General features: G+C 36.1%; 1 protein-coding gene across 1 annotated transcript in view; it reads left to right on the plus strand.

Moving 5' to 3' along the window:
* BRWD3 (bromodomain and WD repeat-containing protein) overlaps positions 1-26,424 on the plus strand; it is a 279,424-nt gene that overhangs the window by 193,537 nt on the left and 59,463 nt on the right. The window contains exons 23-24 of the mRNA XM_090380158.1: positions 4,979-5,180; positions 10,913-11,086. Of these exons, the coding sequence (XP_090236284.1) occupies positions 4,979-5,180; positions 10,913-11,086 (376 nt within the window). The remainder of the gene's footprint in view (positions 1-4,978; positions 5,181-10,912; positions 11,087-26,424) is intronic.

Genomic DNA, 26,424 nt, shown 5'->3' on the forward strand with positions numbered 1-26,424 from the left:
TCAATGCCTCCTGTGGTCTTCCGTCAAAAGGATGTTAGAAGGATTTTGACGAATCTTGATGCTAAGAAAGCTCCAGGTCCTGATGGTATTTCTCCACTTGTTCTCAAAACCTGTGCTCCTGAACTTACTCCTATTCTTTACCGCCTTTTTTCACTTTCTTATTCCAAAGGTGTTTTTCCTTCTGCTTGGAAATTTGCTCATATCCATCCAGTTCCTAAAAAGGGTGACTAATCTCCAGTTATCGTCCCATTGCAATTACTTCTACTCTTTCTAAAGTAATGGAGAAATCAATTAACCGCTAACTCTTAAACTACCTAGAAACCTTCCGTCTGATCAACGATCGCCAGTATGAATTCCGTCAGTGAAAATGCACTGGTCATATTTTGGTTTATGTTACCATTTATGGACTAATTCAATGGAAAGGTTCAGTGAAACACAAGTAGTTGCTCTGGACATCTCAAAGGCTTTTGATCGTATTTGGCATAAAGGTCTTCTAAACAAGCTTCCATCTTATGGTTTGCCAACTGTTTTTAGTAATTGGTTATCCAGTTTTCTCTCTGATCGCTCACTGAGGGTGATGGTAGATGGCTCTCTGTCTTCTAACTTCTCCACTAATGCCGGTGTCCCCCAAGGTTCAGTTCTTTCCCCCACTTCTTTCTTCTTGTATATTAATGACCTTCTTCCATTGACTGGAAATCCTATCCACAGTTTTGCCGATGATAACACATTGCATTCCACTTTCCATTTTGAGAAGCCTTGTCCTGCTCAATCAGCTTCAACTTCTCAAAAATCTGCTACCAATTCCTTAAATGCCGATCTTCAGGTAATTCTCCAGTGGGGCAAAGACAACTTAGTTGATTTCAACACTTCTAAAACTCAGTCTTGTCTTATATCTCGCAAAAAGGATTCTTCTGCTCCTATGCTTATATTTGGTGACACTCCGATTTCTAGGCAATATGATATATCTCTTTTGGGGATTACCCTGACTTCTAATCTCTCTTGGCACAAGCACATTACAAATATTGCTTCCTCTGCATCTAAAAAACTTGGTTTTCTCGTTCGCTCTCTGTGTTACTTTTCTTCCAAACAGCTTCTCACTCTGTATAAATCGCAAATCCGCCTTGCCATGGAATATTGTTCCCACATCTGGGGTAGTGCCCCCAAATCCTCTCTCGGGCTTCTTGATTCCATTCAGAAGAGGGCAGTTAGGTTAATTATGATTCATCTTTAACAAAGTCTCTCCATTCGCTGTCTTATAGACGTACTGTTTCTTCTGCATGCCTCTTCTACAGATACTTCCATGGGCACTGTTCTTCTGAATTGGCTTCTATAATTCCCGCTCTCTTTCAGAACAGTCCAAACACGTGCCGCCACCAGCCAAAATCCATTTACTGTCCAAATCCAAACTCAACTTTTCATCTTCCTCGTTTATTCATTCAACTGCCGTTTTCTGGAACAACCTTCCTTCATATGTATTTCCTGAAAATTACAGCCTACAGAAGTTAAAGTCTAATGTAAATAAATATCTTCTTTCGTTTTCTCAACCTCCAACCCAAGCACGGTACTAAGTACTATTGGTTCTGATACCTCGTATTTGGGGTTTATATAAAAAAAAAAAAAAAAAATTTTAGATGCAATCAAAATAAAAAACAAACCTGGGACAAAATTATTGTGAAGAACATGGTATTTGGAATAAACTCTATCATCATTTTATTGATAATTTTGAAGGATTTCAAGAACCAGCAGAGATTATACAAAATGAAATAGAAGCAGTCGTGAATATTGCTAACCAGCTGCAGCTTGAGTTTCCACAACTAACATCACTGATCTGCTTCAAACACACATGGAGAGCTCTGAAATCTTGAAATGGCAAAATTTGAAGAAGATGAGGAAAAAGAAGATTTAACAGATGAAACTACTGTTCGTTCTTTAATTCTCAAGGGGCTTGATGAAGCTTTTGAACACATTGAAAAAGCAATCGAGATTTTATAGTCACAAGATTCAAATTTCGAGCGCACTAGTAAAGTTGCTACAGATTTAAAAAATATGCTTATGCATGCTGTCATGAAATTTCTAAAGAAAAGAGAAGACTGTCTTCAAAATACACTACTTTTGAAGCATTTCTGAAGAAGAAAACAACTCCTAGTGCTTTCAACAAACCAATGAGTGAAGGACCATCAACGAGCCGCATTTAGTCGATGATGATGAGGAATAAACATTCATTAACATTTGTATGACATAAATAATTTGTTTATTATTATAATTTGCTTGATTTTAAAGAATATGTTTTCATTTCTTTGGCTAAATAAATCATTGTTTAAGCATAAACTATTGTTTTGCTGACCTTTATTTAACATTATTATGGTCACATTTCATTGTTTGGAACTCAACCCCTGATTTAACATTATGACAATGGGAAAAAAAATTCCCACTTGTGAGTTTTCGCTTTACAAGCTCACGCTAGGAATGAATTAACTTATGAAGTCGGGAATACCTATACAGGGTGATTCGCTACCAGTGCGACAAACTTGCAGGAGGTGTAGGGGGCACAAAGACGAATCGGAATCACATAGTATTGCAGGGTCTGAAATGCCTTCGTCATGCAGTAGAGGATGTTGAACGGGAGGTCGCGTGAACAGCGATCCCGCTGGAAGTCAGCATTTGCGAACCGTTTCTGTTGAAGAAACCAACTAGCAAAAGTCCTCCGGAGTGGATAATCCGCAGGCTCCAATGATTGGATGTGTTGCAGATGGTATGAACTCATTTGGTTTGTTGACAGTATCCTCCATACAGTGGATTGAGAAATACCCAATCGTTGGCTCGAGTACTCATACTCAGATTGCCTTCTGCAAGACGTAGGACGTTCTCCTCATTGTCTGGCATCCTTGTCGTTTGCTCTCGATTCATGGTACCTCTCGTGAAACAACCAGTCTCATGTAACCTTCTGTGCACGCGTGCGAAAATCATATGATGAGGAGCATGCCTGTGCGGGAAACATTCCTGGTACAAGCACAGAGCGGTGCGCCTGTTACAGTCCGCAGCTCCATACACGAGGTGCATGTCAGCCAGTTCAATGTTTGAATACTCGTCCATCCTACTGCCTCGGGAACCGGTTCCCAAATGCTGACTTCCAGCAGGATCGCTGTTCATGCGACCTCCCGTTCAACGTCCTCTACCGCATGACGAAGGCATTTTGGACCCTGCAATGCTATGTGATTCCGATTCGTCTTTGTGCCCCCTACACCTCCTGCAAGTTTGTCACACTGTTAGTGAATCACCTTGTATATATATATATATATATATATGTATATATATATATATATTTTTTTTTTAAATAATACTCACAATAGAATAAATAAATTCACAAGCTAGCACACATTGATATCTTTCTTGAGTTTTTTTCAACAGCAGATGCTTTTGAAAGAAACTTAAATATCATGAAAACTTAACATTAATAAAAACTAGAAAAATCCTCACTTTATAGACATGGAAGTTCTGGTTGAAAACCAAACCATCAGAAAAGCAGATGCATTTGATTTGTTTTTCTAGTTTTTGTTTGCATTAACCAGACATTCACACTTTCTTCACATATCTAGAGAAAACTATTTATTTACAGAGTGATAAATCACAAACTAGTATAAGTTTGGGAATATTATTTGCATTTCATTTGAATGTTTTTATGTGAATAGCAAGGTTACAGTTGCTTTTTTATTACTTATTTTAAATAAAAATGATAATGTTGGCTGACAGAAACAAGAAACAGTACTTTGTACCAATTAAGGTTTTTTTTTTTTTTTTATTTGTGTTTTTTTTTATTCCATTAATATTTCAATGCTTGTTTTTGTAAGCCACATTAATTATTTGGCCTTTTTAAATGTGTCAATGCTATTTTGACAAAAATTGTTCCCAGGATGCAAAAGTGTTTAGTAATCTTGTCCTGCATTGAAAATAAATTTCCTAATAAAACTGAATCGGTAAAAAATGACTCACAAACAGTTTAAATTACATTGTTTCAACTGGTATTGCTACCAGCAATACCAGTTGAAACAATGTAATAGAAGCAATGTAATACCAGCAATACCAGTCTGGAGAACATCAAATTTAAATTAAAAGCAAAATAAATGAACATGATATTTAACATTGTTCAACTAGATACAAAGTTTGAACAATTATTTTAAAAACTGTATCTTGAGTAATGTTAGATACTATGTTTATTTTCTTGTGCCGTTCATATAATGTAATATTTTCCACAGATTATATATAACTTGTAATGATATCTGTAGTTAATCTTAATGTTTGAAACATTAAGATTTAAACTGTTTGTATAGTTTTTACTTATTCATTTTTATTTTAAAAATTATTTTCAGTGCAGAATAAGTATAAAAAATGGATTATGATTTAAGAATTGGAAGAGGAGAAAAAAGTGCTTTTAGAACATATAAACACAGCAAAAAAACTTTAGAGTAGTATATTTCTTCTCTTTATGATATATAATTACCTGTTTTGCCAGATGACATACTTTCCTGATTTATATAATTTTTAATAATATCTGTCTATATTTTTAACAATGGCTGCTTTCATAATCTTATTAAAGAGTGGAAAATCTTTGATAATGTTAATCACTTAAAAAAAAAGAGGTAAAATGCCATTGTTTTCTCTGTGTACTGCCCATGTCAGTCTAGTCACTGAGTAAAATTGCTTAGGCACCCATTTTTTCATGTTTGCTTTTTTATAGCAGCAGCTCTGGTTGAAAACAGATGATAATAGATATTGATTGCTTTTAATAATTCCTTTAGTTATCAACATTTTGTTGACTGAGTTATTCAATATTTAGAACAGTTCCACCATATTATGTATGTTGGAATCAAATACACGTTTAAAAAAGTATACTACCATCTGCCCTAGAAAATGTATTCTTTTTTGCCTTTATATCTCTAAATATTTTCATTAATAAATTGCCTTTCTCACTCCTCTCCAGGAACAAGAGATTGTGAAAATTTTGGATATTAAATATGAGATCCGTCCTCCTCGTTTGTGCTGCTTAAAAATGGCAATCCTGAGCCCTTCTGGTGAACTTGGAGATGCATTTGTCATTAAGTATCATGATATGGCTGATGTTATTGATTTTGTTGTCCTTAGACAAACTTATGATCAGGCCATGCGACATAATTGGAAGCCAGGTAGGATCAGAAAAAGTGAAAAAATTTTGAACACTGCCAATACATAAAAACTTTTCTGTTTAAATAAATTTGTTAGAAATGCACAGATATATATGTATTTATAATTCTGAGAAAAATTTAATTTTACAATTAGAGAGAATTTCTTACTGAAGAATTAGTAAGTGATATGGCAAAATAAACTAAAGGTGCCACAATCACTATTATTAATGAGACATGAGAAACAAAATTAGTTTAGCATTAATGTAATTTCTGACGAAATTATATTAATGTTAAGATAAGCTTACATACCAATTAGAAAATTTGATTTTTATGTAAAATCAGTTTATATTTATTATTATGCATATTTATTAAATTTCTTATTTTAAAAATGTAAGAGTTTTATTGACTGATATCCTGCTCCCAGAATGGGGGGGGAGAGAGGAAGAGAGAGAGAGAGAGAGAGATTTTCATTTTGGTAGTAAATTTTCAGACTTTATACATAAACTCTTTATATGTAAAGTATACTTTATGATAATACAGGCAGTTCTCGCTTCATGAGCTCCCGAGTTTACAAGTTTTTTTTTTGTATTTTTTTTTTTTTTTTCTTTTTCCCCAAGTATCAACAAAATCGAAAATATGAGCATTAATTGCAAAAAATGAATGTTAAACATTCATAAATACTGCATCCAAACCACGTACATAGCTATACAATACAGTGTACCCCACTTTATGATATTAATCAGTTCCAGAGACACCATCGTATCATAATGTGAACCCATTAACACAATGTTTTTTGGTAATTTGTTTCAAGATCTCGGAAGTTGAAATTTTCGCTGTATAACTAAGCTATTCATCTCTCTAAAATTTCATTTTTAAGGTCATGAGCATGACCTTAAAGCTATATAAAAAGTCGTGAGTGTGGTTTGTAAACTGTATTAGTTACCAGTTCAAATCATTAAAATGCACTACACTTTCATCGTTATTATATGTTCCGTTATAAAAATCAATTTTGAACGCCTTTGTGATATTTCTCTAAAGCGCATTTCTGGAGGTCACTACCATAAAACAATAAAAAACAATTTGCACTTTCCAGTTTATTGGGCTTTTCTCTTAGTGCATCTAATTATCTTATTGCGTTTGCAATAATACTGATAGCTGGAATATTGTGGGTTTTTACGTTATTATGGTAAAATGTGTTTCCCCTTCACTGAAATCTTCAATCGTATAAAAAACAAATTTTCAGAATCTTCTCTTCATTCCTTTTTTTTAAAGCTTCGTAAACCTCGTACTCCACATCGAATCATGTTAGTTGCAATTTATGTGTTCCATTAAAAAATTATAATTTTTTATGCAATCATGAAATTTATAATTGAAAGAGAAGATTATCTTTGAAACAAACACCTCTTGAAGCATTTCTGAAGAAGACAAATCCTTATGCAACAAACCAACGAGTGCTGAGCCAACAATGAGTGATCAACAAGTCGATGATGATGAAGAATAAACATTCTTTAACATTTGTAAGTCATAAATAATTTCTCTATTATTATAATTTGTTTGATTTTACAGGCTACATTTTCATTTCTTTGGATAAATCAATCATTGTTTAAACATAAACTAATTAGCTAACTAATTTCATTGTCGATAACGTAACCCCTATTTTTAACATTATGTCTGTGGGAAATAAATTCTCGCTTTATGAGCATGCACTAGGAACGAATGAACTTGTAAAGTCAAGAACTACCTGTACTGAACTTCAGTGAGAACTTCATGAAAATCAAAGTTAAAAATTTTAACAGAGAAAGCTAAGACAAGATTATTCTTGTCTTATCTGTCTCTATTAAAAATATAAGATATAAGTCACAGCTGAAAGATATAAGTCACAGCTAAATGAGCAAGATAGTTGTAAAACAAGAAATATTTTCCGGACTTGGGATAAATTTAATCCTCGTGTGCTTTGGCAGCAAGTTTAGTAAATGCTGAATTAAACTCTGGCAGTGAGCTAGATGATTTTGTAATAACTGAGAGCAAAGTGTAGGAGAAATTGTTGAAGATAAGCATAAGAAAGGCACCTGGGGTAGATGGGATCTATTCAGTTATATTAAAGGAGGCAGCAAAGGAAGTACAGTCAGTCCTTGTATAACACGTGTTTACACTACACGAATTCAATCATACACGATTTATAAATAGGAGAACGATATCTTATATAACACGAACCAAATTCGCTTATGCACAATTTGCCTTTGTGTTTACAAGAAATGGCAGTCGAACGTAGAATCACCCCAGCCAAACGCAACACGATAGGAAAGAAGAGAAGATTCTGAAAATGTATTTATATTTTTTATATCAGTGAAGGGGAAACAAATTTCACCATAATAACGTAAAAACCAACACAATTCCAGCTATCGGTATATCGCAAATGCAATTAGATCAAGTTTACTACCAGTTTATAACAGATTTCACTAGCAGAAACGCAACTGGAAATCGTTTTTATTGTTTTATGGTAGTAACCTTTAGAAATGTGCTTTAGTAAAATGTGAGGTGTTAATAGTGTATCTCTGCCTTTACGGTGTTGTTTATTCAGTTGCTACATGCGCGCAGTTTGGTTTATGTGTATCAAGCGTGCCTCCTCGTTTTGTAATTGTGCTTTATTTCCAAAAAATGAGTAAAATACTTAAAAGGTGTGAAAAGGAAGCGTCCTGGCAAAGACACTGCAGATTCAGAGAGAAAAAGAAAAGCAATATCAATAAACAGAGGCGGACTGGGTCAAAAATTCTTACCTGGGAATTATAGTGGCCGCATACTAGTGTTTATGGCCAAAATCACACCGGCCTCCGGCCCACCGGGGTTTCCCCGGTAAGGCTTATGGCCAGTCCGCCTCTGTCGATAGAGAAAAAATATGAAATTGTGAAACGCTTTAAGTGAAATGAAAGACCATGTGATATTGCATGTGCTGCAGACCTAAATGAGGCAACGTCGAGAATTACAAAGAATGCAGAGAAAATAAAAACAACTTTCATAGCAGGAACAACTCAAAGTGTAATTAAAATCCATTAGATTAAGACACAAAGAATTGGAATAGATGGAACGGCTGTTTGGATGGAAAATCAAACAAAAAACAAGTTTGCTTACGATAGAAGCAAAAGCATTAGCAATGTTTTATTACGTAATAGTCGTAATAAAATACCTAAGTATTTTATTATGATTATTTATTGTTTGGTAATGTTTTGGTTACAAATGTGTTCAATCTTGGGTGGTCGGCATCTAACCCTATTATTCCCATAGGGCCTGTTGTTTATATTGCACGATTTTGCATTGCACAAGGGTTTCCAGGAACACAACTATCGTGCTATACGAGGACTGACTGTAAGCAAATCCTTAGCCATAATTATGAAGAGCTTACTTGGATTCAGGGGAAGGTACCCATGGACTTGAGATGTGCAAATGTGGCCCCAATTCACAAAGGAGGATCAAAGGGCGACACAAGTAATTACAGACCTGTTAGTTTAACTTCTGTTCCAGGGAAATTAATAGAGGCACTGGTTAAAGATGCATTGCAGGATCATCTAGACAAGATTGCAGCAATAATTCAGACACAGCATGGGTTTGTTAAGGGGAATGTCTTGTCTTACCAATTTGATTGGATACTATGATGTGCTCACAAAGTAACTGGATACAAAGAATAATTTTGATATCATATATTTGGATTTAAGAAAGGCTTTTGAACCTGGAAGACTGCTGCACAAATTGGAGCAGTGTGGCATTGGAGGCAAATTGCTGCTATGGATAAAGGGATGGTTGAATTGGAGAAGACAGAGAGTGATAATCAATTGACACTGCTATTCATGGACTAATGTTATAAGTGGAGTACCCAGGGTGCACTGTTGTTTTCTGTATTTATTAATGATATTGATGATGGTATATCAGGGTTAATCTGAGTTCGCAGACTATACAAAGGTCAGCAGGGTTGTTAATCACACTAATGACAGTGTGCTACTACAACAGGATCTAGAAAAGTTCAGTAGATGTTCTGAGAGGTGGCAACTGAAGTTTAACATTGACAAATGTAAAGTTCTGCATATGGGAAGCAGTAACCCCAGAGTAACATATCAACTGTGTGGTACTACACTACAGAGGTAGAGTGAAAGGGACATGGGGTAATTGTGCAGGTAGATATGAAGTTTTCTGAGCGGTGCAGACGGTCTGCAAGAGTAGCTCATGGTGTCTTGTCAGTGATATACAGGAATTTTTCTAGCAGGGATAAGTAGGTGATTATACCCTTGTATAAGGCAATGATTAGGCCACACCTTGAGTACTGAAATCTCAAGGTGTGGCCTGGAGGCCTCATTTTAAGAAGGATGTAGAGCTGTTGGAACAAGCACAGAGAAGGGCAACAAGATTAGTGAATGGAACAAAGGGTTGCTATTACAAATAAAAGCTTAAGTTTTGCAAATTACAGTGTCTGGAGACTAGGCACCTGCGAGGTGATCTGATTGAGGTGTATAAAGCTTTGAATGGTTTGAGCATGCTCAATGCTGATGAGATTCTTCCTCTTGCTCAGAATAATCACCTGCGAGGGCATAAATTCGAATTGAGGAAAGACAGTTGTAGGATAGATGTGCGGAAGTTTGCCTTTAGCCATCGGGTGGTTGATTGCTGGAACAAACTTCCATCTGTCATTGTAGAAGTTGATAGCTTGAACAGATTCAAGGCAGAACTAGATAAACATTGGAGTGAGTGGATGGGTGAAATGAGAAGAGATTTTTTTTTTTTTTTTTTTTGGCTGATGCTATATAAGCTTGCTTTCTTGCATCATGTGCCTTTACTAATGTTAATGCAGTATGTGGTCATAACATGTTTTAAAGTTCTCACATAAAATCCAAGTGTCCTTGTGTCCTTTTTAAAGAATACTGCAGTATGCATTGGCATATCTATACAAAATTAACTTGACTGCTTCAGATTAGGGCTGATTCCGTACTTTCCTTTCAGCTTATAACAGCTTTATTGGATAGTTACTTACTCCTCTTTATACAAGTGACCAAAATAACAGTTTATTAACAACTGCCTCACACAATTTCTGATATAATGAAGAATATATCACCCCAGGGGCTCACATCTGGTGAGTATAGGCTTGGCACACCTAGGGTTCTGAGCTGGATATCATCTTTCCTCTCTATCTTGGTGATTCCTTTCTACTTATTGTCTCTCTCTCTCTCTCTCTCTCTTTCTATCTCAGGGTAACTCGGGAATTTGTTTTGGCTGGTGCAGCATAAGCCTCAGGCTTCCTTGCACCATATAGCTAATAATAATAATAAAATATCAGAGTTTTGTCAAAATACAGTAGTCTGCAAAAACAGTTATGCGTGTAAACTACAGATAATTGTGCTGAATTAACAGGTATAGTATAGTGTGCATTCTTTTAGGAGAAAGTATGCCAATTACTTTCTAACACCTAGGATGTTTCCTCTCTATTTCCATTTAAAAAAATTACGTGCCAAATATATTGGCCTTCCATATTAAATTCTGCATGTCAAACAAAATATCATGAATAGAAATGGATTTTTTTTTTTTTTTTTCTTTTAGGTTTTTAAGTCAGATTTCTATGTTAATAATTTTATTTTCTTCCAATTGTCTTCCCTTATACAGAAAGTAGTTCCATTCAAGAAACTTTTTATTGTTTTGTATTACTAAAATAATTACATATACATGTAATTTTTTGTGTATATAAAAAAATAATTTCTTTTTGCTGTTTACAGGTGATCGGTTTAGATCTGCCATTGATAATGCCTGGTGGCTTGGAACAGTAGAAGAGCACAAGCCACTCAATGAAATGCATCCAGATTCTATGTTTCAGTGTTTCCTAGTCAAGTGGGATAATGGCGAAAGGGAACAAATGAGCCCGTGGGATTTCGAACCAGTAGACGAAAGGCGTAAGTCTGTTTGGCACATTTAAATCTGTCAAAATTTTTGATAAATGCTGTAGCCAAAGCATTGCATTGAGGAATAATAATAATCTAATCTATAGGATCATCAAGAAAAGATGCAACAGTTTTAATGCCTACTTTTTTTTTTATGTATCATGTCGGCATTGGTCTCTGAGTTTGGATTAAATAAATAAGACATAGGAATTTATTATTCAAGAAAAAACATATTCAACATGTGATCTCTGTGCATTCAAGACGATTTACAGGCATCAATTGAAGGTTATCATAAGTGCAGTCAGTATTTCTTCAGAGATGCCCTCTGCAACTGTGAATTTCACTTTTAGATTATTTGGCAGTATGTGGATTATTCCTGTAGACCCTTCTGGAATTCCATAGAAAATAGTCCAAGGGATTCAGATCTAGCAAGTATGGTGGCAAACATTATCCAATCCCGTGTTGTCTCTTGTTAACAGGAGAGACTGCTTCTACAAGGATGGGATACACTTAAATAGAAAGGGTGCAAGAATATTTGCTGATGCTATCGAGGCAGTGTTAGGTGGGTCGGTAAAACTGCTAGCTTGGGGGTATTCACAGAATAAGAGGTTAAAAGTAGCCGCTGGCAGAGGTGAAGGTGATTCTTGCACTACTTCTATTAGAGTAAGCAGCCTGGAGCAAGGGCTGCTGGGGATTTGAGGGACTGATGGCAGTCATCATGAAACGGGTGGGTATATGGGATGTGTTAGGGTAACTAAGAATAAGAATAGGTGCAGGTATACCAATGCTAGAAGTTTAATAAATAAATTTGAAGAATATGAAGTGTTGGTCAAGACATCAAAGGCAGATATTGTTGTGATATCAGAGATGTGGTGTTACACAGATATTAGAAATGCAGAATTGGAATTTGGGGAGTGCAATGTGTACAGAAAGGATAGACAGTATAGGAAGGGAGGAGGGGTTATGCTATTAGTTAAGAAACACATAAAATCCAAGGCGGTACAGCCAGTCAACATCGCTGGACAGCGCAGTGTCGAGTCAGTTTGGTGTGACATAAGCACTGGGAAATCAAAATTGAGAGTAGGAGTGTGTATAGGCCTAATGACTTTGATGAGTTCAACGAACAATACTACAGAGAAATAGTTGGCCAGTAAATCAATCTGATTTACTGGCCAACTATTCCAATTATAATGAGGGATTGTAACATCCTAGATATAGACGACTGGAACTTGTGGTTTGGTCACTCATACACTAGCAAGACTTCTGTGGATTTATTGGATGATTGTTTTCTACAGCAGCATGTTGAGGCAACCAGAGAGTGTAATACTCTTGATCTGGTTATCAGCAGTGATCATTCTTGTATTAAGAATTTGCAGATAAAGGAACCACTCGGTGGCAGTGATCACAGTGTACTGATGTCGGATTTACTTAAAGATATAATTACCATCAGGGGTAAAGTAAAGAGTTTTTGCTTCTGTAAAGGTGATTACAGTGGGATCAACTGATGATGTTACCAACAGCAAATTCTAAGTGGGAAGCGTTCAAGGAATTAATCGTGGAAGCTACTAAACGTTTCATATCTATTAAGAAATATTGTTCAAGGTTTAGGCCTAAATGGTTGTCAAATGAACTAATGAAACTCGTGACAGAGAAGAAAAATGCATGGGATGCATATAAATTATCAGACGACACAGAAACCTATGGCAGATATAAACTAGTCTGTAATCAAGTCACAAAGGAGGTTAGGCAGGTGAAGGCAGATTAAGAAATCTTTGGCAAAGGATGCTAAGAAAAACAGCAAGGATTTCTTTACTTATATAAACTCTAAAAGGAAGGGGATGAATCAGATTGGTCCACTTGATATCGATGGTTCGACTGTTGATGATCCTCCTCAGATAGCAAACAAACTGAATGAGTATTTTGCATCTACATTCACACACGAGGAGTTATTAAGGATTGAAAATGCCAGAAGGTTATCAAATTGTAGCAGGGTGCTTTAATGGTTTGTAATAACTGAGAGCAAAATGGAGGAGAAATTGTTGAAGTTAAACATAAGAAAGGCACCTGGGGTGGATGGGATCTATCCAGTTATATTAAAGGAGGTGGCAAAGGAAGTAATTATGAGAGTAATAATGAGAGGCCATAATTATGAGAGTATCCTTGAACTCAGGGGAGGTCCCCATGGACTGGAGATGTGCAAATATATCCCCAAATCTCAAAGAGGGATCGAAGGGTGACACGAGTAATTACTGATCAGTTAGTTTAACTTCTGTTCCAGGTAAAATAATGGTGTCACTTGTTAAAGATGCATTGCAGGATCATCTAGACAAGACTGCATCAATAATTCAGACACAGCATGGGTTTGTTAAGGGGAAAGTCTTGTCTGACAAATTTGATTGAATATTATGATGTGGTTACAAAGGAATTGGATGCAAAAAATAATTTTGATATCATATATTTGGATTTCAGGAAAGCTTTTGACACTGTTGCTCATGGAAGACTACTGTACAAATTGGAGAAGAATGGTATTGAATGTAAGTTGCTACAATGTATAAAAGGATGGTTGAGTAGGAGAAGACAGAGGTGGTAATCAATGAGCACTGCTCTTTGTGAACTATTGTTATTAGTGGAGTCCCACAGGGTTCGGTGTTGGGTCCACTGTTGTTTTGTATATTTATCAATGATATTAATGAAGGTATATCAGGCTTAATGTCGAAGTTTGCAGATAATTCAAAAGTTGGCAGGGTTGTTAATGACAGTAATGGCAGTGTGCTACTGCAACAGGATCTAGAAAATTTGGGCAGATGGGCTGAGAAGTGGCAACTGAAGTTTAACATTGACAAATGCAAAGTACTGCATATGGGTATGAATAATCCCAGAGAAACATACCAACTGTGTGGTACTACACTTAGGGTGGTAGAAAATAAAAAAGACCTGGGAGTAATTGTGCAGGCAGGCTGCCAGAGCAGGTCATGGGGTTTTGTCAATGATATACAAGAATTTTGCTAGCAGGGAAAAGGAGGTGATTGTCCCTCTGTATAAAGCAATGGTCAGGCCACGCCTTGAGTACTGCGTACAGGTCTGGAGGCCTCATTTTAGGAAGGATGTAGATTTGCTTGAGCATGTACAGAGAAGAGCAACAAGATTTGTGAGGGGAATGAAGGGATCCTCTTACCAAGGGAGTCTTAAGTTCTACAAATTGCAGTGGCTGGAGACTAGGCACGTGCCAGGTGATCTGATTGAGGTGTATAAGGCCTTGAATGGGTTGAGCACGCTGAATTCTGATGGGATTCTTCCATTTATTCAGATTATGAACCTAAGGGGGCATAAATTCAAAATGAGGAAAGACAGCTATAGAATAGATGTGCAGAAATTTGCCTTTAACCAGCGGGTGGTTAATTGCTGGAGCAAACTTCCATCTGTCATTGTGTAAGTTGATAGGTTAAATAAATTTAAGGAGGAACTGGACAAACATTTAGAGGGAATGGTTGTGTGAATTTTTTTTTTTGGCTGATGCTACATAAGCTCATATGCTTGCTTTCTTGCATCAAATGCCACGATTACTATTTTTACTATGTCAATTAATAATGACCCTATCATTAAATTTTTCCTTCAGGAAATGAACTTCATTTACCACATATGGTCTTGTCAAACAATACTTAAAGTGAATGCTTGCTTTAAATCCAGCTGTTAATGACAGTCATTTCATAGATTTCCTTGGTTACAAATATCATTTCCTCTACATATGTAATATATCTGTCCATCCCTGCAGGTTTCTTTCTGCTAGTCCTTATTGTCAAAGATTTAGATCGGATTTAGATTTAGATCACAGAACAAGACTGTTCAGACTTCTTTACTAACCTTTGAAACTAGTCCTTATGGATTTTTCGACAATAAAATTTTACTTAAACTCGCTCTGCGTGTAACAGAACTACCAATTTGATAAAAACACAAAAAAATATGCTGTTATGCAGTGTACTCCATCTTACCATACAAAATTTTCCTCTAAGGTGTATCACTAACTGGCATAAAGTTTCCATTCTTACATATTTAATAATGCCAAATGTATGAGAAGTGATAATTATTATGAGACAAATAAGAAAAAAAAAATCCAATCATTTGTTCCAAATGGTACAATCCTTTTTAAATGAAGTAGCATCTACACATTCAACAGAATGGTAAGGGAGAGTGAGACATATATAGAGAGAAAATAGAGGGACAACTTAGATATATTGGGAATTAATGTTTTAAGTTTAAAAAAATAATATTAATATAAATAATAGGTACACATAATTAAAGGAAAACAAAAGTTCAGGAACCTAATTTCCTTCCCTATGTGTGTAGCCCTTGTTATGCCAGCCATGTTACAATTGGGTCTAATTTAAATACTTGCTTGGAGAGATATAGATTTCAATTCTCACAGAGATTGTATTGAATTCTTAAAGGCCTCTTCAAGCTGAGGGCTGTAGTTGATGGTCTTAAGTGGAGAGAATAGTGGTTTTCAGCCTCCACAACAAATTACACCATGAACACACTTCCACAAACATATATTTTTTTTTTTTTTTAACAACCAACCTATTGAGAGGCACTCAGACAGCTAAGAAAGCTCTAGATTGCTAGATTGACACAGCCACATGTAAGCATAGTGCACCATTGCCTAATAGAAAGCCACATCCCTCTCTGAGGGACATGCTTCATTTGGGAACAAGTGATAACATTAAATAAGCTGATGCTACATAAGCTCATATGCTTGCTTTCTTGCATCACATGCCTCTATTATTACTACTATTCCTATTTACTTATTACTATGATGAAGGGAAAGTGACCAACGAAAGGTGCAGTTGCTGGCAGTGCTAGGAAATGAAACAAAACAAAATTTATTTAGAAATGAAAATGATTAATTAAGAAATATGAAGCAGGACAAAGTTTGTCATCTATTGCATAGAATTAAGTTTCACTGCTTCAACAGTGAATACTATTTTAAGGGACAGTGCGCGTATAAAAGAGCATGTTAAAGGATCAACGTATTTCACACCGGGGCCAGTATCACAATACAGTATTCGGGTACTATATTGAAGATGGAAAAGCTATTAATAATATGGATGGAAAATCAGATTCAGAAGCAAGTGCCCCTGAATCTAACAGCCAGTCAAGCAAGAAGTATTTATGAAGATAATGATAAGTATGGCAAACCCAAAGCCAAGTTCATGGCAAGCAACAGGTGGTTTAATAGGTTCAAATATTGTGCTGGTGCCCAAAACATTAAAGTATGCAGTGAAGTCACCAGTACTGATTCTGCAGACGCAGAGAAATTTTGTGATGTGTTGGAAAAAACCCCTTCTAAATCTGCACAGCCCTCAACTTCCGTAGCGGCATGCTTATCAGCTGGAGAGTTAATTCTGGCAATGATGCTTGAAAGGTAAAACTTGCTGACGTTATGCCTGTCCCCTCCCTTGTTTTGTAATTTTATAATTTTGAAATTTTTGCAATTTTGTACACTTTTGTAATTTTTCCTGTGCATGAGATAAAAATATTGAATAATTCTATTTACATTTTCGTCGAACGTTTCTTTTTTGCTTCTATCAAATTCAGTGCACATAGTTGCGAGTGCAAAATTTCCCTAAATACTTATTTAGGGAAATTTGACTTACGTAGCGTTCCGCGAACGCAACCCTTACATTAATCAAAGAGTGGCTGGATATTTTATTAAATATCTCTATTTACTGTTTAATGCTTTCATTACCTTTATGCATATAAATGTAAAAAAGCACCTAGGAGTATACATAGTAGTATAAATGCAAAACTGCACGTAGGAGTGATGTGCTGCAACACATATCTGCATTCAAAATGTGTACATATGATTTATTAAATTTCCAAATGTGCATGTGCGTGCATGTTTTTTATTTTGTATATATCCTAAATGTATTTCAATTTTGTTATATGTATTTACAGCATCCCAGCAATAGTAGGGTTCTGTCCAAATACTGTTAAGCATGTCCTTGTCCACTTGTTGTGTGTTTCCTATAATCATGATCCGTTGGTTCTTTGATATATCAGTTGGCATAAGAAGCATATTAACTCTATCCTTTGGAGGCCTCCATCATGAAAAATTCTAAAAGAGTTAAGTCAGAAGACCACGGTGATCGTGGGATTAGGAGAGCATGACTAATCCGTTTGCCCAGATAATAATGTTCATTAAAGAAACAACATGCATTCGGGAGAATATGTGGAGAAGAGCACCATCTTTCTATAACAGAGTATTATCACCAAGTTGTAGGATAAGGAAGTTTTGTAATATGTCCATGTAAGCAATGGCTGTAACAGTTGCTCCTGCAAAGTAAATGGCCTGTATACCTTTGTGTTACTCATGGCTGAAAACTCATATTTGGACTGTCAAGCTTTTATTGCAGCAGTTTATTCACATTTTCAGTACTTCTTGTGCACGCATTGTGCTTTGTTAACCTTTCTATTCTCGAAACACAAATTTTTATTTAGAGAAAACAGTTTTACTCTAGGACATTGCTGTGCCATTCCACTTGCTGGAGCCTTTCACAACAAGCTCATGCCTCTTCACTTTGTTATAATGAAGCGGTATCATTTTTTAAGAGTTTTTAACTAGGTTTATAATCATCCTATATATATAGATAGAAAAATATCTTTTGTATTACATTCATGGTACTTTTGATTTTCCACGAATGCATCACACATCACCAGTTGAAGGCATAAGCTAACATGACCTAAAACTGGTGTGTGTGTATATATATATATATATATATATAAAATATAGAAAATTAATAAATAACTTATGTAAAGTTATTTATTACTTTGACCATGTTAAACAGGCAGATCATATCAGAAACTGATAGCCGGGTTAATTGTAGGGGACATATTGAAAGGGTTAGCCCTCGATAAAGTCCCTTTCAATGTGTCCTATTACCTATAATTGACTTGATATTTATTATGTTTATTAATTGTTTTATTTTTACTTTTGCTTTGACTAATGATTATCCTTTACTAGGTTTGACCTCGTGGACCAGTTATGGCTGTTATAGGGTTAAGGGGAGAACTGAGGGGGGCAGTTGCCCTCTGAATCACAGTCTTTTAAAATGCACTGTTTGCTTGATGTTTGCAGAGCAGTCGGGTACGGGACATGATACTGCCAAGGGGGATGTCTTTGTGTGTGCACGATGTAAGGAGTGCAAGGAAATCAGGCGACAACTCAGCATTGTTATGGACCTTTATGAGAGCTTGAAGGACAGGGTGGATGCCCTCGAAGGAAATAAATTGAGGGGCCCATCAAGCTCTCAGCCGCCCACATCAACGCCAGAGCTTGCACTTGGTCATCAGGCAACACAGAGGCAGCCCCCTAGGCAGAATGCACTGGTCCCACAGGAACTAGTAGTTGTTGGTGACTCTATTGTCAGGGAAGCGGGGAACATGCTTTGTAAAAAGGATAGGTGGAATAGGACCAGGGTATATCTGCCAGGGGCAAAGGTTGATGACGTTGTAGAGCGGATATCATCTTTTAAGGGCACAAAAGGTGATATAGTTGTACACGTTGGCACTAATGATATTAAGAGTAGGAGACCGGCGGAATTACTTAGCAAGTACAGGTTACTGTTGAAAAAAAGCCGTGAATTAGGGTTGAATTTGAAAGTGTCTGCAATTCTGCCCAGACACGATAGGAGGGAGTATACGATGAGAGCTTTGTCGATCAATTCGGCCCTGGAGGGATTGTGCAAGGCTCAAGGGGTAGAATTTTTTCAGCCTGGACTGTACTTGTTAACAAGAGAGATTGCTTCTACAGGGATGGGATACACTTAAATAGAAAGGGTGCAAGAATTTTTGCTGATGCTGTCGAGGCAGAGTTAGGTGGGTCGGAAAACTGCTAGTTGGGGGGGATACAAGGACTAATAGATTAACAGTAGCCACTGGCAGAGGTGGAAATGATTCTTGCACTGCTTCTATTGAAATGAGCAGAAGCCTGAAAAACAAGATGTAGGATATTTCAGAGACTGCTGGGAGTCATTGCGGTACAAGTAAACACACGGGTTGTGTTAGGGTAGCCAGGAATAGAAACAGGTGCATGTATACCAATGCTAGGAGTTTGGTAAATAAATTTGATGAATGTGAGGTATTGTTCAAAACATCAAAGGCAGATATTGTTGGGATATCACAGACGTGGTGTCACACAGATATAAGGAATGCGGAACTGGAATTTGGGGAATACAATGTGTATAGAAAGGATAAACAAGACAGGAGGGGAGGAGGGGTTATGCTATTAGTTAAGAAACACATAAAGTCCAAGGAAGTGAAGCCAGTCGACATCGATGGACAGGGCAGTGTCGAGTCAGTTTGGTGTGACATAAGCATAGGGAAATCAAAATTGAGAGTAGAAGTGTGCTATAGGCCTAATGACTCTGATGAGTATAATAAGATATTGTACAGGGAACATAGAGGAACATACAGGAAATAGAGGAACATACAGGAAATAGAGTGGGCCAGTAAATCAGAGAGTCTTATAATGGGGGATTTTAATTTCCCAGATATTGACTGGAATTTGTGGGTTGGTCACTCGCACACTAGCAAGGCTTTTGTGGATTTATTGGATGATTGTTTTCTACATCAGCATGTTCGGGAGGCAACAAGAGGGAGCAATACTCTTGATCTGATTATCAGTAGTGATTCTTCATGCATTAAGAATCTGCAGATAAATGAACCACTAGGTGGCAGTGATCACAGTGTGTTGAAGTGGGATTTACTCAAGCAGGTAACTACCATCAGAGGTAAAGGGAAGGGTTTTTGTTTTCGTAAAAGCGATGGTCTGAGACAGTATTTAAATTCTATACAGTGGGACCAACTGATGATGTTACCAACAGCAAACTCAAAATGGGAAACATTCAAGGAACTAATCTTGGAGGCTACCAGGCTTTACATACCAACTAAGAAATATTGTTCAAGGTTTAGGCCTAAATGGTTGTCAGATGAACTAATGAGACATGTGGCAGAGAAGAAAAATGCATGGGATACATACAAATTAATGGGTGACATGGAAGCCTATGATAGATATAAGTTGGTCTGTAACCAAGTCACAAAGGAGAATAGGCAGGCAAAGGCAGACTAGGAAAAATCCTTGGCAAAGGATGCAAAGAAAAACAGAAAAGAGTTCTTTACCTATTTAAACTCAAGAAGGAAAGGGATGAATCAGATTGGTCCACTGGATATTGATGGTTCAACAGTTGAGGATCCTGCTCAGGTGGCTAACAAACTAAACGAGTATTTTGCATCTACATTCACGCATGAGGAGTTATTCAGGAAGGAGAATGATGTAGGTAAAGTAAACATTGGCAGTGAGTTGGATGATTTTGTAATAACTGAGAGGAAAGTGGAGGAGAGATTGTTGAGGATAAACATAAAAAAGGCACCTGGGGTGGATGGGATCTGTCCAGTTATATTAAAGGAGGCAGCAAAGGAAGTAAGCAAACCCCTAGCCATAATTATGAGAGCTTCTTTGGACTCAGGGGAGGTACCCATAGACTGGAGATGTGCAAATGTAACCCCAATTCACAAAGGAGGATCAAAGGCTGACACAAGTAATTATAGACCTGTTAGTTTAACTTCTGTTCCAGGTAAATTAATGGAGGCACTGGTTAAAGAAGCAATGCAGGATCATCTGGACAAGAATTCAGTTATAGCTCAGACGCAGCATGGTTTTGTTAAGGGCAGGTCTTGCCTGACCAATTTGATTGGATACTATGATGTAGTCACAAAAGAACTGGATGCAGGGAATAACTTTGATATTATATATTTGGATCTTAGAAAGGCTTTTGATACTGTTGCACATGGAAGACTGCTGCACAAATTGGAGAAGTGTGGCATTGGAGGCAAATTGCTGCTATGAATAAGGGGATGGTTGAGTGGCAGAAGACAGAGAGTGGTAATCAATGGACACTGCTCAACGTGGACTAATGTTATTAGTGGAGTTCCTCAGGGTTCAGTGTTGGGTCCGTTGCTGTTTTCGGTGTTTATGAATGATATTGATGATGGGATATCAAGTTTAATGTCCAAGTTTGCAGATGATACAAAGGTTGGCAGGGTTGTTAAGGACACCACTGACGCTATGCTGCTGCAACAGGATCTGGAAAGGTTGAACAGATGGGCTGAGAGGTGGCAAATGAAGTTTAACATTGACAAATGTAAAGTACTAGATATGGGAAACAGTAATCCCAGAGCAACGTATCAACTCTGCGGTACTACACTGACAGTGGTGGAGAATGAAAAGGACCTGGGGGTAATTGTGCAGGCAGATATGAAGTTCTCTGAGCAGTGCAGACGAGCTGCAAGAGTAGCTCATGGTGTCTTGTTAATGATATACAGGAATTTTTCTAGCAGGGATAAGGAGGTGATTATTCCCTTGTATAAGGCAATGGTTAGGCCACATCTTGAGTACTGTATACAGGTCTGGAGGCCTCATTTCAAGAAGGATGTAGAGCTGCTGGAACGGGTGCAGAGAAGGGCAACAAGATTAGTGAATGGAACAAAGGGTTGCTCTTACGAAGAAAGGCTTAAGTTTTGCAAATTACAGAGTCTGGAGACTACGCACCGGCGAGGTGATCTGATAGAGGTGTATAAGGGTTTGAGCATGCTCAATGCCAATGGGATTCTTCATCTTGCTCAGAATAATCAGCTCAGAGGGCATAAATTCAAATTGAGGAAGGGCGGATGTTGGATAGATGTGCGGAAATTTGCCTTTGGCCAGCCGGTGGTTGGTTGGTGGAACCGACTTCCATCACTTGTTGTTGAAGTTGATAGCCTAAACAAATTTAAGGCTCAACTGGACAGGTATTTCGAGCGAACGGAGGGGTGAAATGGGAGTGGTGTGTTTTTTTCTTTTTTTTTTTTTTTTTTTTTTTTTGGCTGATGCTGAATAAGCTTGCTTTCTTGCATCATATGCCTCTACTAATGCTAATGCTAAAGTAGCTACCAGCTTATCCTATATGAAATATATCTTACCTATTTTACTAATTGTACTTAAACTATACAAAAAAAAAATATATATATATATATAGGAGAATTTTATATGCCATGCTATCTATGGATACTGTTCCTCAAGGAAAAGTACATTACTGTACTTTAATTTTTTTTTTTAAATTATTTGAGATGTGCAGAAGCATAAAACTAGAAGCCAAATAGTATATACACAAGGAAAGGTATTATAGCTGCAATGCCCATTAATGAATAACAAATATGAAGAAGGAGAGATTAAGAAATTTGGATTTCATCGTAAAAAAAAAAAAAAATTCCAAATGCTAAAATTTTAATTTCTTGGGAGAAAGACATACATGGGATTAATTTGAATATCAGATTAAAACACTGCATCTATGTAAATTTACATGAGGTGCAGTATTTTAATCTGATACTTAGAATTAGTTAAAATTTTTGTTTAAAAAATGTATTTATGATGATATGAATGAATATTGAAACATATGGTTTAAGTGACAATTGATTTTTAACTGTAATATAAAATAAGAAAAAACCTAGCAGAAAAATTATTTTGAAGTATAATAGTTGAATTCAGAAATTTATATCATCACTTTAAAATACGATTAAGAGTGAACATTAGACAAAGGAAATACTGAACAGAAATCAAACTGCAAGAGATCAAAGCAAATACAAAGTACTGGGGTACTCTGGCTTCAAGTTAATTGTACATGAAGCCAAATAGAGACGTAAATGATTATTATTATAGAAACTCTGATTTAAGGCTTATGATAATTAATTGTGTACACAGAATCTTTTATTGATTAAGATTTGTAAAAGAATAAGAGACGTTTACCTCAATATGATACGTAGAACACTTCCTTATGATACGCTCCAGAAATTAAAACAAAAACAATTAAAAAAATCGGAAATCTTACATTACAGTAATTAAAAATCAGTTGAACACAATTAAAAATCAATTTAAATGCAATTAAAAATTAAGTAAAAAATTAATTAAAAGAATTTAACAAAAAAATTTGCAAAACGATTTTTGTTCCTTAAGGAAGGAAAATCGTTTTGCAATTTCCTTGAGGTAAACGTCTCTTATTCTTTTACAAATATTGATATCAACATAGAACGTATTGAGCATTACAGCTCTGATTCATACTATCAAATTTATTGATTAAGTTAAATATCAGTTAGGAGGTGATATAAAAGAAAAAATTAATTTCTAATGCAATTTACTTTATGTAAAAATCAGTGTTGATTATAGATTAAACTGGTCAGCAAAAAAAAAAAAAAAAAGAAAAAAAAAAAATTCGCTCCCTGTTAAAATTCAGGGTGTTTCTTATAGATTTGATGTTGCTGAATTCAAATTTCAATTCAGCAAAACCCACCAATTTTAAGTGAGAAGGGATTAAAGTCAAAAACTAAGTTTCTAGTAAAAAAGATTTTTTAATATATTTTATGAAAATATTACATACAGTACTAAATATTGAACAATGAGTCTATTAACCTTATTTTATTGTTTTTTTGCCTCTTATAATCATCCACTGGTGTCTCCTATACAAGATTCCAGTAGTACTCTGCCAACTTATTTGGACTCCATTTTCCCTGGTATCTTTTTTTCCATTTCAGAAATATCTTGGTGAAACCTTTTACCATGTTCACCGAAGACAAGCTTTCAGGAAAACAGTCTGAATGGGAATGTAGGAAATGAAGCTTTAATAATATGTTGATCCCAACTCTCTACGTGCTAAAATTAGCTCATCCATAATTTCACTGTAATATTCTGATTTCTCATTGCCAAAATGTTCCGGCAGACATTATTTTCAAATGCCTTCCATTCTCATATTTCTGTAGCATTTAATTTTTTTGCGAATTCCTCATCTTGGAATAGCAGTTTCATTTGAGGACCCGCAAAAATTTCCTCTTATCTTGACCTTACCGAATCGAGGAATTGTTTACCTCAAACAGGGAAATCCTTCTTCTTTTTTTTGTCCATAACTTTCGCAAATATTTTTATCAAACCTAGCCCTAGCTTGATGTGTAATGGAGCAAATAGATTTTTGACTTGCTCACCAAAGGAGGATGTGCCGCATTTTTCTGGCCTGGTGTACTTTCTGAATGGTCTGGTCATGTTTTTACCCTGTAGTGGCATTCCTTTGCTCGGCTGGCCCACTTGCATAAAAAGCAGCAGCAAAGCTACCAGTTTTAGGTCAGCACAGATATTCCATTTGTATTGTTGATAGCTTTTTTTTTTTTTTTTTTTTTTTGAAAAAGAACCTATAGGTTCTTGTACATTTCCTTCATATGAACTGCGTGGGCCAATGGTGGATACTTATTTCCATTATCAAATAAAACTACTTTCAAACTGACCTTGATTGACTTAGTGAAAAGCCTCCGCTACCTGGGGACATGCTCAAGATGTAACTCTGTTGTTAATTCCTGGACATTGTTACAATAAACCAAAGCACCATCCATTGTTATGTTAGATTGCCTCTTCCTATAAAAAGACACCTTGGCACCCTTTTCAAGAAGATTCCACTGCTGAAGCCATGATCCTAGTAATTGAGCATTGTTTTTGGAGAGGTCCATATTGTTCAATTTTGACTGAGTGATTAGACGCAGCTTTGCAGTATCAAGAGTTGAAAAGTCTGGATCTTGTTCTAGGTTCTTTATCTTCTGGAGACTCCTTTTCCAATCCTGAATCAGAGTCAAGTCCATAAGTTTCTGGTGGCTTTGGCAGTGGCATTGTATGATCATGAGGAACCAGCCTTAGAGCAGAAGTTATGTTGGGATAGTCTTATGCTTGGATTTCTCAGAAAAACCAGAAATATTGGTCTTGCAAAAGTAACAATCGCTTATGTGGTCTTGAGGTTCCTGCCATATCACCGGAACTGCAAAAGGCATTGATTTATGACTGCCTCTAAGCCAGCCTGTAAATTTCCTTGAACATGAGCTTCAGGAAATCTTTGGATCCCTTACTTTATCTTGATCTCTAATGTTACATCCAAAATTGAGTTCATAGGCTTCTCTCACAATTTGTGACAGTGACTTCCGCTGCGATTTTAATACCACTTCTTTGCAAATGTAGCAAAAGCTATCGGGCTTATTTCAGCAAGAAAGCAACATAGTTCATGTACGGTTGAAGTATATGCACATATGAATACACAATTAAGAAATTGTAGATTTTTATTTCTAATTTAAACACAGTTCACGATTTGCACTAATGCACACAACGCTTGTTTACAAACACTAATTCACTAAAACACTTTTTCACCTTGTTCACCACTCGTTCTCTGAAATACAAAAATGCTTGCTTGGTGCAGTAGAGAAGTTACTAGAAGGCTCACAATTTCTAGAAAACTTTGTTGAAAGTTCTAAAACCTTCTAGAAACATCATGACCTTTCTTCCACGTGTAATAGTATTTTAAAATGTTCCGAGACATTCTCGAATGTTGTAGAAGCTCTAGAAATCTCCCGAACGTTCTAGAAAAAAAATTTTAAAAATAAATAGATAAAATAGATGAAAAATATGATCAAACCAACTACAGGTCTTGGCTTTCGGTCATTAACCTACAATATTGAAAACTGAGGGTGATAACTTTTTAAGCACATATCTGAGTTTTTGAACATATTTTGTATGAGAATCTGTCAATTATTTCAGGGAGGAAATTGATGCCGACCAGTGTTATGTATGTGGATATTCATTTTTATATAAAAATAAGTGTTAATTATGGTATTATGTGTATGAGATATTCATTTTTATATAAAAATGAGTGTTAATTATGGTATTATGTGTATGGGTATATTAATTGCCTGTGCAACAAAAGATGATATAGTCCAGTGGTGGTGAACCAATGGCACGCATGCAATGAGTGGCAAGCATAGGAAAATATATAGACACATGGCTGCCCATAAATAGTTTATTTTCTATGGCATGTGAAAATTTTTTTTTTTTTTTTTTTTTTTCACTCAAAAATTTGTTATATTTTTGTTCAGCTTATTTTTGGCACATAGGGTGGTAAAGATTTGCTGTCACTGATAGACATTGGCTATACCAGTGATGGTAAAAAGTATCAGTTCATCCTACGAGTAATTTTGTTTTCTTCCATCTTTTTTCAAAGTAACAATACAGCTGTGTTGGATCAAATTTTAAGGAAGTTTATTTTTCTTCATTCTGTGTGATTTTCTGACATGTTACTATAAGTTTTCAGTACCATGCTTATAAAATTCCTTTGATTTTGGTGATGCAAAGAATGTGGGCAGAATACTTTCTATTAACACTTAGTGTAGTGCCCACATAATGTTTTCATATAGTCAAGTCAGAACAAAACTGTAACATTGGGGAAAAAAATCACTTATGC

The sequence above is a fragment of the Mastigoproctus giganteus genome, chromosome 8, assembly GCF_048544385.1.
Source record: "Mastigoproctus giganteus isolate SK-2022 chromosome 8, ASM4854438v1, whole genome shotgun sequence".
Lineage (NCBI taxonomy): Eukaryota > Metazoa > Arthropoda > Arachnida > Uropygi > Thelyphonidae > Mastigoproctus > Mastigoproctus giganteus.